General features: G+C 42.0%; 1 protein-coding gene across 1 annotated transcript in view; it reads left to right on the top strand.

Moving 5' to 3' along the window:
* LOC130107386 (vitamin D3 receptor B) overlaps nt 1-7911 on the top strand; it is a 36252-nt gene extending 28341 nt beyond the window's left edge. The window contains exons 6-10 of the mRNA XM_056273972.1: nt 104-203; nt 1821-2001; nt 4644-4795; nt 6329-6445; nt 7563-7911. Coding sequence (XP_056129947.1) covers nt 104-203; nt 1821-2001; nt 4644-4795; nt 6329-6445; nt 7563-7816 — 804 coding nt within the window. The 3' untranslated portion in view covers nt 7817-7911. The remainder of the gene's footprint in view (nt 1-103; nt 204-1820; nt 2002-4643; nt 4796-6328; nt 6446-7562) is intronic.
* The last annotated feature ends 4723 nt before the right edge of the window (nt 7912-12634 follow it).

Below are 12634 nucleotides of genomic sequence, written 5' to 3'. Positions count from 1 at the left end.
TTATTGAAATTTTAAACATGGCGAGGTTTTCAACAGCGCCTGTCCTTCCTGTCAGATGAGTAGCCCTTTTTAATTCCTGCGTGTGCGCCTCTATTCTCTCTAGCCTCCGGTGCGCGATGGCCCAGTGACGCGCAGCGCAAGCAGAGCCGCCTCCCTCCATTCTCTGTCTGACGCCTCCTCCGACTCCTTTAGTCACTCGCCAGGTAAAGGACACACACTTTTAAGAATGTTAAAAAAAAAAAAGAACAAAAATAGAGAGAGCCTCTGATGTTTACACCAGTTTCTTTGATTCTGCTCCCCCGATACTGTGTGAATCCATGGTAGTGAATCTCTACTCATTTATGTGTGCGTGTTATTAGCTCTAATCAGTCCGTGACGCTGCTTCAGGAAGATGTTGAGAGTAAATTCTATGAATCGTTCCTACCGCAAACACAAACAGTTTATTGTTGTGAACATCAGTCCATTAATTCATCTGACACTAATTGGCAGAAAACAGTGAGAGGACATGTGCGATTCACAGGCTTGCTGGAGCCCTCATCTGACTTGTTCTGACCCAAGTGTTTTTCTCGCTCTCCTGTGTTTTTTATTTCCTGTTTACAATTTTCCTCAATGAGCTGTAGATGCACCAAATGAAAAAAAAAATATTGTCAACTACCAGTACAGATATAAAATGAATATATCTGCTTGAACTGATACCTAAAACATATTCATTTTTCAAAATGTATCTCACTGTGTGAATTAAATGCATTTCACTTCGGATTTATTTTTCAGTGAAATCTCAACTACAAAACTACAAGTTAAAAACACGTAGCACGGTAGGGCTAATTTCTAATTTCTTTGCGTTTTCAAAGGCTGCAGCAGCTGACGGAGTGGAAATGTTGTGTGGGGCCAGTTTGATATGACACTACTTGGTTATAGTCTGCATGCTGAAGGGGGGGGGGCATGTTTTCTGAAGATAAATCTGTCGTGGAAAAGTTCTTTGGTGGCATACATTTTTACAATCAGCTACTTTGTTGTCCTTATCAGACACCATGGAATAGCATCATACCGCTGGCTTTTCTCACTAACATTAGAACAGTCAGCCCAACACCAGAGAGGAACAAGGCCTATTGTGCAACATAGACTTCCCAGGACTTGGAAGGTGTAGAGGAGATAAGTGAAAAGCATGCTGTAGGTGATCCTAAAGACAGCGGAAATTTCTGTGCATCCCTAAAACAAGAACCCTTTGTTTCTGGGATCTGTTCGCACACTGAAGTAAGCGAGCTCACAGAGCAGGGAGGTGATGTTTAAGGTCGAGATGAAATGAAAAATACCCTTTTAACCCTTTTATATCACATCCCCGGTCATATTCTGCAAATTATTTAACAATATATGCAAAAGAAAATACAAAAAAAAAATCAATTTCTTTGTATTTTTATATCAAAATCCCATCATGTTTTCTTCCAATCCAAAATCCAATCATGTTTTCATGAAGGCTTGAAGAAGGTAGGCTTGAACCAACCAATTTCAACCAATAATATCATGACATCAATCAATCGTCAACTTTTGGCAGCACAGAGCTAAGATTCATTAGTTTGCTAGCTAGCAACATGCTTTTCAATGTTCAGATCAAATTCCTCCCAGCGTTATGTCCTGCCTGTCCATCCTGTTTCACTCGGAAATACGTCACAATACGGAAATCAGATACTCTCAAAACGCTGTTTCAGCTGGACTTTAAATATCAGATAAAATTTTTCTTCTCTTCTCTTCTCTTCTCTTCTCTTCTCTTCTCTTCTCTTCTCTTCTCTTCTCTTCTCTTCTCTTCTCTTCTCTTCTCTCAGAGTCAGTAGACACCAAAATGAACTTCAATAACCTGATGATGATGTACCAGGAGCAGGGTGGCAGCCCAGATTCCAGTGAGGAGGAGGGCTCCCGTCTCTCCATGCTGCCCCACCTGGCTGATTTGGTCTCTTATAGTATTCAGAAAGTCATTGGCTTTGCCAAGATGATTCCTGGGTTCAGGTATGTGGCGCATGCTTGGCGTATGAGTATACAGGGAATGTCTTGATCTGTCAAATGTGTGTCAAGAGTTTATTGTTACTCATTACTGTTACTGTTACTCATGATGCTATGCGTTATTCAGAAAATACTAGTCTCCCAGCCCTTTAGACGTATTGTCCTGCAGAAAAAAAGAGTGCATTGACTTTTTCATCACTGGATTATAATCATATTACGGTGATTATTTCGTAGAATTTAGTTAGAATTTTCAGGTCAAACGTTAGTTTTTCAGATGGTCACTAAGATGGAAGCACTGCTCTGCCCTGTGTGCAACAGGTGAGGATGAATATGCCCAGTGCTTGCATTTTAAAATATAGTGTCTTTATGCATGCTTAATAATCCAGGTGAGGTGAGCACAGAAAGTTGAATCAGTTCATCTGGACAGGTGAGAGGGATAGGTGAGACCATACAAGTTCCTCCCTGTAGGCTTCTCTGAGTGTATGTGGAAATTCAAGATAGTGGACAAGTGGTTCCATAGGCCTTTAGCAAGGTGTATGCACACACATAATAGTCATTGTTGTAGCCTGAATTCCTATACTTCTGTTTGGCTAAATGAAATTCTACCGGATGTTTTGTCCAGGGAAAAAAATAAACCCCTGTATGAGCTCAAGTGCACGCATTGAACTTTTCTCTGAATGGGTTTTTTCTATGTTTTTGAATGGCTGAGTGACTTTTTACCTGTATGTTTGTGTGTGGGAGACTTTGAACATTTTTTTTTAAACCTGATTAAGCGATACTATTTCATGGTAAAAACTATAGCCTAAAGGCCAGGGATTAGCCAACATGGAGTTATTTGAAGGATGAACATCTACTGTCTATTTTGTTATTGTGTTTCTTTAATGGATTGGATAAGTACATTTGCTGTGGTAATGTTGTCAGTGTTAAGTTAGGCCTTAGTGCTACATTTAAGTATGCATCTTCCCCAAGGGTTCTGCAATCACATGTCTGTTCACAGTTGTTGGGCTTGTCATAGGGGCCTCATTTTTACTCATGCCAGCGTTTTCACTCTGAAGAGCGCACAACTAAAGATGAAGTTTGCAAGATGGCATCGTAGAACACATTTGATGGTCTTGACGGGAAAGTAGTCTCAACCTCGAGAACAGAATGAGATGCGTGCAACCTCAGTGTTGCCCAAAGACATGCTCAATACCCCCGCAAAAGACAGGAGTCGAAATGGCGCGTTATTCACAGCTGGAAAAAGGCAAAGTTTTAACAGAAAAGCAAAGTTTCTATGGAAACCTAAAGCTCTTTCTTTGTTTCTTTGTCACTTTCCTAACAAGGCTGCTAATGCCTGTTTGTATCTTCGTTTCTAGTCGTGTGTTGACGGCGACAATCTTGGGGTCAATCCAAAGTCAAGGCTGAAACAAGCTGAGGCCTGTCTTTCCTGAAAGTTGTCATTCTTACTGGCGGGGAGTGATAGAGGTTGATGGATTAACGTTGGAATGTTTGTCCACTTATGATCTGCTCCTTAAGCCCCTGAAAAGCACCCCAGACCTCCTCTAAAAAACTGCACGTTTCAACTCCCGTCTCATGTTGGCCCAACGTTGATTCAATAAATTGAACGCTCTTAAAATTTGGTAGCGCTCATGGAAAGGTTCACTATGTTAGCCACGATAATGCTGGTACTTAGAAAACAAAAAGTTTAATTTAGAGCACTACTACACCGAGAAGGGTGTTATTTCTATCTCTTTTTAATGTTTCTGAGGTATTACCAACTAAATGTTTGTACTTGTTCTTCAAACGAGTTGTCTGTGTCATGGTGACCCATCATTTTGTCTTACTGGGTAAACCGATATGTAAATAGGTAAATAAGTTTGGATAGTGACACTTTCTGCATGCTATAAATCAGGCAGATCCTGATGTACTTTTAAACTATGGCCAACTCGTTCTTTGAAATTAAATATTTAACCTGTGTTTTCGGGGAAAGTGAAACTCGAGAAGTACCGCATTCATGTACGCTGTTTGGACAGACTTTTTCCAAGTTTGAATCTGACCTTGGTGTTTTTTAGTGACGGGATCAATTCTCCCTTGCCATGATGTGATCAGAAGCAACTTTACTGATGCTGTTGCGAATGCTCTTGAGGGTGGCACAGCTCAGGAGGTAGAGCGGGATGTCTAGTAATTGGAAGGTTGCTGGTTTGATCGCCAGCTCCTCCAGAGAGCGTGTGTCCTTGAGCAAGACACTGAAACCCCTAACTGCTCCTGATGAGCAGGTTAGCGCCTTGAATGGCAGCCTCCACCATCGATGTGTGAATGGGTGAATGTGAGGCATGCACTGTAAAGTGCTTTGAGGGGTTGGTAGACTAGAAAAGCGCTGTATAAATACAGTCCATTTATTTATTTATGTAGAATGTTGAAGTCACAGCAACAGCGTAGGCCTATAGATAAGCAAAAGACAAGGAGAGAATACTAAAGTGAAGACACCACAACTACAACTTTGCACATGCTAAGTAAAATAAAGATGCATCATTGAAAATGAAATATACCTTCACCATCTCCAATGTTGAAGTCATCAGATGTGATTTGATATGATCAGAGTAAATTTACTGTTGAATATACCTTTGTAGTATACTGTAAAAGGGCCCCATTTGTTGTGACCCCTGCAGGGAGCTGACCGCAGAGGATCAGATTGCCCTGCTCAAGTCCAGTGCCATTGAGGTGATAATGCTGCGCTCAAATCAGAGCTTCAACCTGGAGGACATGTCCTGGAGCTGTGGTGCACCCGACTTTAAATACCAGATCAGTGATGTCACCAAAGGTCAGTCTACACACTGCATATACAATTTCCTGACTGCAGGTGGAGAGTAGTGAATCTGTAGCTGGTCGCTGGGGAGGAATTTGTGTGTGTGTGTGTGTGTGTGTGTGCGTTCATAGAGCTTGAAGGAAGTGGTCTGGGTTTCAAGGAGGGAACTGAAACCCCTTTGGCATGAGACTGAAGAAAGGATTACCAATAGCAGCATATATGCACACCCACATACAAGGAGGGTTTTGCAATTATCTCACCATAACCAGTGGGACATGTCTATAACAAACACTGAAGTTATGGCTCTCAGTTGCCCCATCAAGCAAGATTCAAAATTAGTCATTCCTGACCTGCTGACAAAACAACCGCAGTATGGCTTGGGACGTATTGCTCTGCTGTTCACTGAATGCTGCAAAACCTGTGTGACATGACACTAACAGCCACGTATGTGTGTAAATTCAACCAAAAAATGCCACTCTTGGCCTCCTCGCTAAGTAAAGCAACCCTGTGATGCTCAGGAGAAGCTGTTTCTTTTGCTCATCTGCTAAATCACTGTAAATAGTTTGTCTGAGCCAGGGACGCTGACCAAAAAACAGCTGACATCCAGATCTTCATTATCATGTACCCACATCAATCGAGTAGAACCAGTAATCCAGACTGAAACCAGTATGGTCTTTGAATAGATTTTCTCCAGTTTAGGGCTAATTGAAAGTAGACTGTGCTCAAGACTTACCCCCAAGCATGTGTGTTCACTGTCATGCCGATGGGGTGTATAAAGTTTTCTTTGGCCCCAACTTCACAAATTGGGAGTTTTGCATAAACTCACGAGACTCGTGTTGCTTGCCCGGCTATTTGAGTCCTGCAAACATCAATTATTTGCTTGTTATTTCGAGTAAATGGTTATCAGAGGGGGAAAGAAATTCAAATGACTGTCTGTAATCTGCGCTGAACCTAAACACAGAATAGTTTTTATATCATATTTTTTATCTGAGGTAAGTCTTGCTCAGTTGAATTTCAAATCTGTCCGGCCCTTAATAGTTTAATGAGTAGGTTGGTTATCTCCTATTATTGAGATTGATCTGCTATAAACTACTTGGAATGAGATTAAAGTGAGGTAGATGTCAGATACTATCTAGAAACATTTGACCAGGCATTTTATGGGCACTCATCCAAGCACCCTTATTAAAAACAAAAACAATAATCATAAATTTTACATCTCTGCAATGATAAAAACATGCCGATCAAAAGTGGTGATCAGCGAATGTTTTAACCAACCTGTGGAGCGATGTAAGGGAGAAAAAGCTGCAACAGTGTTGGGTCCAAAAGGCATTATGAAATATTAATCATTAAGAGAGATGATCCTCTTCTCAGGGGGTTGACTCTCTGGGACATGCTATAGAGTTGGGAGTGCACCAGTGCAAACAAAACGGGCATGCATGCAAACACACACACACACACACACACACACACACACACACACGCACACACACATTCATGTGCATACACATGTACCCATACACACTCAGGTTGTTTCTCTGTCTCCTATAGCGGGTCATACTCTGGAGCTGCTGGAGCCTCTGGTGAAGTTTCAGGTGGGCCTAAAGAAGCTCAACCTCCACGAGGAGGAACATGTGCTGCTCATGGCCATCTGCCTGCTTTCTCCAGGTGAGGGAGGGCAGGGGCGGCAGTAGGAGGGGTATAGGAAGGCATGATGCATAATGGTTATTTTTGTAAGATGGTCTTCATGAATTGTTTATGCTTCTGCTTATTTGACTCTGATTTTTTTTTCCCTTGCAGAGGTGGGTGTATTCATTGTAAATGTTTTTATTATGAAAGACAAGCAGGAACAGCTTGGATATATAGACAGAATAAATAGATGCACAGGTGCCAACAGTCAACAGGAAAAGTAAAGTGCTTTTCTAAACTGCTATTTGATTGGGCCCACGTGTCTATGTTCTGTGAGCACCCATCTTTATGTGAGCACGCATTCATCTGAATCCTATGCATTTACATAAGTGATGGTGCATATATTATGCATGTGCAGTCGTGCAAGTGAGCACGTGTAGCTAAGCAGATGGATGTTTACATGCCTTGTTATGAAAGAGGAATTTCAATTGCAATATATAGATATTCTCTCCCTGGTCTAAATTTAGCCTGCCATTTTTTTAACCCTAATTTTAGCAGGTAGTTATCATTAAGACTGTTATAAGATTGATGATTGTTGCAAGATTGTTTATTAAAAACTGTTGCAAGAGTCTTAGCCAAGAAGGCAGCTGTTGAGAAAAACTTACATGTTACAGATAAGTTCAGCATAAAAATAGTGCTCTTGGGTGAAAGTAGTCCCCCCCCCCCACACACACACACACACACTTTTAATAAGCTGATATAAAAGTATAATCCATCCAGATCATACGGAATCCAAGTACATCAGCAGTGCCCACTTGACAGATGTGGTAGAAATAATGTTACTATGAAGACATCTGAATTCTGTTCTAATTACAGTCATCATAGTCACGACTGTGTGAAATAAGTCTCCATATGTCCAACACCCAGATTCATTTCACAAGTGACAGAAGATAATTATCAACTGGAATTAAAAGTTGTTCTCTGGTATACATTTTATCATTCCCTTAACAAGCAAAGCATTCTAATCCTCGATTTTCTTATTTACACAATTAACTCTGTTCAACTTGCCGTCATTCACCACAAAGCATAAAAACTCAACTCAACTCCCTCCTCTCCTCTCCTTTCCTGTCCTCTCCTCTCCTTCCCACTCCTGCAGACCGCCCAGGGGTGCAGGACCATGCTCGCATTGAAGCCCTTCAAGACCGGCTTTCGGAGACCCTGCAGGCCTACATCCGGTTGCACCACCCGGGTGGACGGTTGCTCTATGCCAAGATGATCCAGAAGCTTGCCGACCTGCGCAGCCTGAACGAGGAGCACTCCAAGCAGTACCGCTCACTCTCTTTCCAGCCAGAGCACAGCATGCAGCTCACCCCGCTGGTACTGGAGGTGTTTGGCAGTGAAGTCTCCTAAGGGCCACCTCTGAACCTCAGCAGTAGAGTAGTGGAGGATGGAGAAAAGGTCTCCAGGGGGTCAAAGAAGAGAGAGGGAGCTGAGGATGTGCTGGATGGCTTGTTGATGGAGGTGCGAAGGAGTGGAGAAGTTTGGAACGAGACTGTGTGTGTGTGTGTGTGTGTGTGTGTGTGTGTGTGTGTGTGTGTGTGTTGTCTGTGTGTCTTTGAGTGTGTGTGTGCGTGTGTGTGCGTGTGCGTGTTTAAAGGAGTTTTACTTTGCATAAAGACCTAGATCAGCTGTTGTCTGGAGAGAAGGCAGAGATTTAGAGAATAGCCGTAAACAAGGGAACTTCACATCATACATATTGTATTAAATGATAACCATACATAGAACTTCTGCCTAATATATTTCTATATTTCTTTTTGTCCGTATTTAAAACTACAAATCGCTGCTTAATACGCCGGGACAGTGAACATGTCATGTACACACCAACACAACAAGCATACTCATTCATTTAGCCATTCAGTTTGAGCTACCTCTTGGTTTTACTAAGGCTGTTTTGTATCACCTATGTGAAACTGCACCTTATTTACAAAGAACACAATAGATACAGTATGAATAGTATATTTCAGTTTATCGGTGCGTACACAATGCCTGGACATTACAGTTATTACAATCCTTTTGTTTTGAAATCTGCTTTTTTTTTTGTCCTCAGCTTTCTCCAAGGCAGTGTATGTGCACGCGTGAGCGTGCACGTATGTTTGTGTGTGTGTGTGTGTGTATTTGTTTGCGTGCGTGTATTACTTTGTATACACTTCAAACACATTACTCTCACCGTTCACCAAAGGTATGATCAACTACCTTCTCAAAAGCTTCCATTAACTACTAAAGTATCCTCACACCAAGGCCTTCTCATGCATGCAGTTGCTTTACATGCTAGCATGTTGTACGAGCCTCCAAGGACTCATGCAGGAATTGTCTATACTTGGGCTTAAACAACGGAGTTCAAGATCTAGTCTGTGACTGACCAAGATTTTGTTTTGGTTTCAGGATGGGTGGTTTTTGAGTTGAGAATTAGCCACTAAATGTGTTAGCTACTTTGAGACTGCTAACTGTCAATCAAACCAAGCCTGCATTCTAGCGCGCTACTCTTTTTTTTTTTTAATTGATTACTTGCTGTAAATAGTCAATTGCTACACATGTATCGTATCCTAAGCACTGTTATACAAACTTTTACTCATGCCTATATATTGATATATGTACTATCACAGATTTCTAAAGGGCTACAACGCCAAATCTAACTGGAATAGAAAAACAAGGCCAAAGCAAGCTAGCAGCTGGCCTGTGTTGTATTATATTGCCACATACCATATAAGGAGTTGCTATAGATGGGGACGTTGTCACGAGGATACTTTTTACTAGAGACATAACTTCACCTTTAAAACAATTCCATGAATTGTTTCTCCTCAGTACACAGTGAGCTAGGTTAGTGGAGAGCTCAAAAAGCTGCTTCAGATCTTCACAGATGTCACCCCTTTTTGTCTCTGACTGGGAAGCGGATTTTCTAGAGAATGTCTGAGGGCCCGGTTGTTGTACCTCCAGCACCTGGGCCCTCCTGTTCGATGATGTATGCTGCGCAGCCCTCTAGTGGCTGCATCATGTAAATACCACGTATACACTGATGAGCATTATGACCACTCACATGTGAACCAAATGACGTTGATCATCTCCAAACAAGGGCACATGTCAAGATCTGGGTAGATTGAATGGTAAACGAACAATCAGTTCTCGAAGTCAACATGTTGGATGCAAAAGAAATTGGCAAGAGTAAAGACCTACGTGACTTTGACAAGGGCCAACTTGTTATGGCCAGAGGACTGGGTCAGAGCATCTCTGAATGGCAAGGCTTGGGGGTGCTCCTGATCAGCAGTGGTTAGTACCTACCGACAGTGGTCAGAGGAGGGACAAACCACAAGCCGGCGACAGGGTGTTGGGCACCCAAGGCTCATCGATGCGTGAGGGCAAAGAAGGCTATCCTGTCTGGTCCGAACCAACATAACGTCTACTGTAGCACAAGTCACAGAAAATTTTAATGATGGTTACGGGAGGAATGTTTCACAACACAGTGCATCACACCCCGCTGCGTATGGGGCTGCATAGCCACAGACTGGTCAGAGTGCCCATGATGACCCCTGTCCGCTATCAAAAGCACCTACGATGGACACACGAGCGTCACAACTGGACCTTGGAGCAGTGGAAGAAGGTCGCCTGGTCCGTAGAATCCTGTTTTCTTTTAGATCACGCGGATGGCTATGTACGTGTTGTTTATCTGGGGAAGAGATGGCACCAGGATGCACTGTGGGAAGAAGACAAAACCAATGAAGGGAGTGTGATGCTCTGGGCAATGTTTTGTTGGGAAACCCTGGGTCCGGCCATTGTTGTGGACCTCAATTTCACATGTGCCAACTTCACATCATTGCAGACATGTACATCCCTTCATGACAAAGGTATTCCCTGATGGCAGTGGCCTTTTTCAGCAGGATAATGTGCCCTGCCACACTGCACACATTGTTGGGGAATGGTTTGAGGAACATGATGAAGTGTTCAAGGTGTTGTCCTGGCCTCCAGATTCCCCAGAACTCAATCCAATTCAGCATCTGTAGGATGTGCTGGAAAAACAAGTCCGATCCATGGAGGCTCCACCTTGCAAATTACAGGACTTGAAGGATCTGCTGCTAACGTCTTTGTGCCAGATACCACAGGACACCTTCAGGGGTCTTGTAGAGTCCATGTCTCGACGGGTCAGTGCTGTTGTAGTGGCACACGGAAGACCAAACAGCACATTAGGCAGGTGGTCATAATGTTTTGGCTCATCAGTGTATATTATTTAGCCGTAGCTGTAAATAGGGCAACATAGATATTACTAAAGGCTAAATTTTGAAAAATATATATGCAAATATAACATTGACCCTCGTTGTTTTATATGTTATCACTTTCTCTCTCTCGAGACACTCTTGACTTTGGTATGACTTTCTGGAGTAAATGAGTAAGGGGCGGCTTAAATGGGGATAGGTTGTGTGTTTTACATCATCAAATGTGTATTGTCTGTTTAGTGGTGGGGTGATTTATTTGGCTAATTTCAAAATATTCTGAGAAAGAGGACATTTTACAAATTTCTATATACAGTGCTGCTCTCTAATGAAAGCCATATAGATCACTAAGCTAGTTACCAACCTGATACCTAACAGTACATTTCAGATTGTGGTGATGATTCCAGAGCCTTGGATATGCTGTTAATATAATTTAGTATACTCATGCTGTATATCTATGGCTTTAGATGATTCTGCTAAACTTGTGTATAGTAGAATTTAATATGCCTTCTCTCTACTTTGGCTTTGTCCTCTTTGGCTTGAGCTGTATCAGGCACCATCTAGTAATGGTTTATAAGCTGAATCTCCTATAACATTAGAATGCCAAGATTTTGGGCCAGTAATGTTCGAGTGTATTTGTGATGACATGAAGATTATACAAGAGTCATCTTTGTTTCCATTTGCTTTGCGACCATTCGGAGATAATGTCCCAGAGAAGCTTAAACCCAAAATCCCCATAAAATGCAAATACTTTGCGAGAGTCAACCTAGCTGTGGCATTTAGGCCGAGGCAGATTAGGTGACGGTCTCAAGCCTGCCTGTTTTGATTGACTATACATACAAATTATTGTGAAGGACATCTGTCTAATCAGTGCCCTGTAATTGATTGTGACACCTTCTTTTGTGCTAGGCTATGACATCGTCTCAGTTCGCAGTCCACAGCTATTCTGTGATCTAAGTGGAGCCAGGCTAGCCAAAACACATTTGTGTTGTTCTTCTCAACATCATGTCCCTTACAATGGCCTTGTTACTCTTCTATAAGGAGAGCAATAAAGCGTCTATCTTAAATCCATTCAGCCCACGAAGTCTTTTAAACCCAGTGTATTGAATCGTGCTATCGGGAGCCTTTTGTGAAAAGTTTTCATTTTAACCAAACGCTTCACCTGCTGATTTCAGCAATTAGCACTTCCCTTTATGTCTGAATTAGTGCTAAACGGGTAAATGAGCTGGGAGAAAGCGTAGTTAGAATGGAAACTTAAATACTTTTGGCACTTGATGTCGTATGTTTTCAACCACTGGTTTAACCGAGTCAAAAAGTGAGCCCCCCCCGTCACTTTTTCTGTGTTCTGTGTTGTTTAGTTGGCCTCTTTGAATTCTTATATATTCTTCAAGCTGCCAATTACATGACTGAATTAATGACTGGCAGACATTGCTACGCATAGCACAGATGGTAAACTTTTTGAAGGATGGTCTCATAGGAACCCTAATGATTTGGGATCGCCTTCATCCTTTTAGTCATAGGATAATACACACATTTCCATGTGTTTTAGGAAGAACTTATAGGCGTTAATTTTTACAGACAATACCACTCATATGTATAGTATGTCAGTTTGGTGAAGGGTATGATGTTTTTGGGTGTTGAATATGACTTTTCTGAATACATTACCCCCCCCCCCCTTATGTAGATTTGGGTTTGATTTTTATATTTTATCCTCTGAACTAGAGAAACAGTGTTGATTTGGGTATGGAAAATACTGTGGGAGGTTTGGTTATTATGTAAGTGCCACAGGGGGAGTTCCCTCAGTACAAGAACAGGGTAAAAGAAGTTGCTCTTGGGGACGTGAAACCAAAAAAGAGAAATCTTCGGGATGCAACATGTAGTGCTTTTTGAAATTTAACTCACGTCACATGTTGGACCTGCGTCAGGGTTTCCCCCATTATAGCGCCTCGTTCCATTCTTTGAGGCG

The sequence above is a fragment of the Lampris incognitus genome, chromosome 2 (assembly GCF_029633865.1).
Source record: "Lampris incognitus isolate fLamInc1 chromosome 2, fLamInc1.hap2, whole genome shotgun sequence".
NCBI lineage: Eukaryota > Metazoa > Chordata > Actinopteri > Lampriformes > Lampridae > Lampris > Lampris incognitus.
Note: the sequence above shows the minus strand (reverse complement) of the source record. Positions and strands in the feature narration are given on the sequence as shown.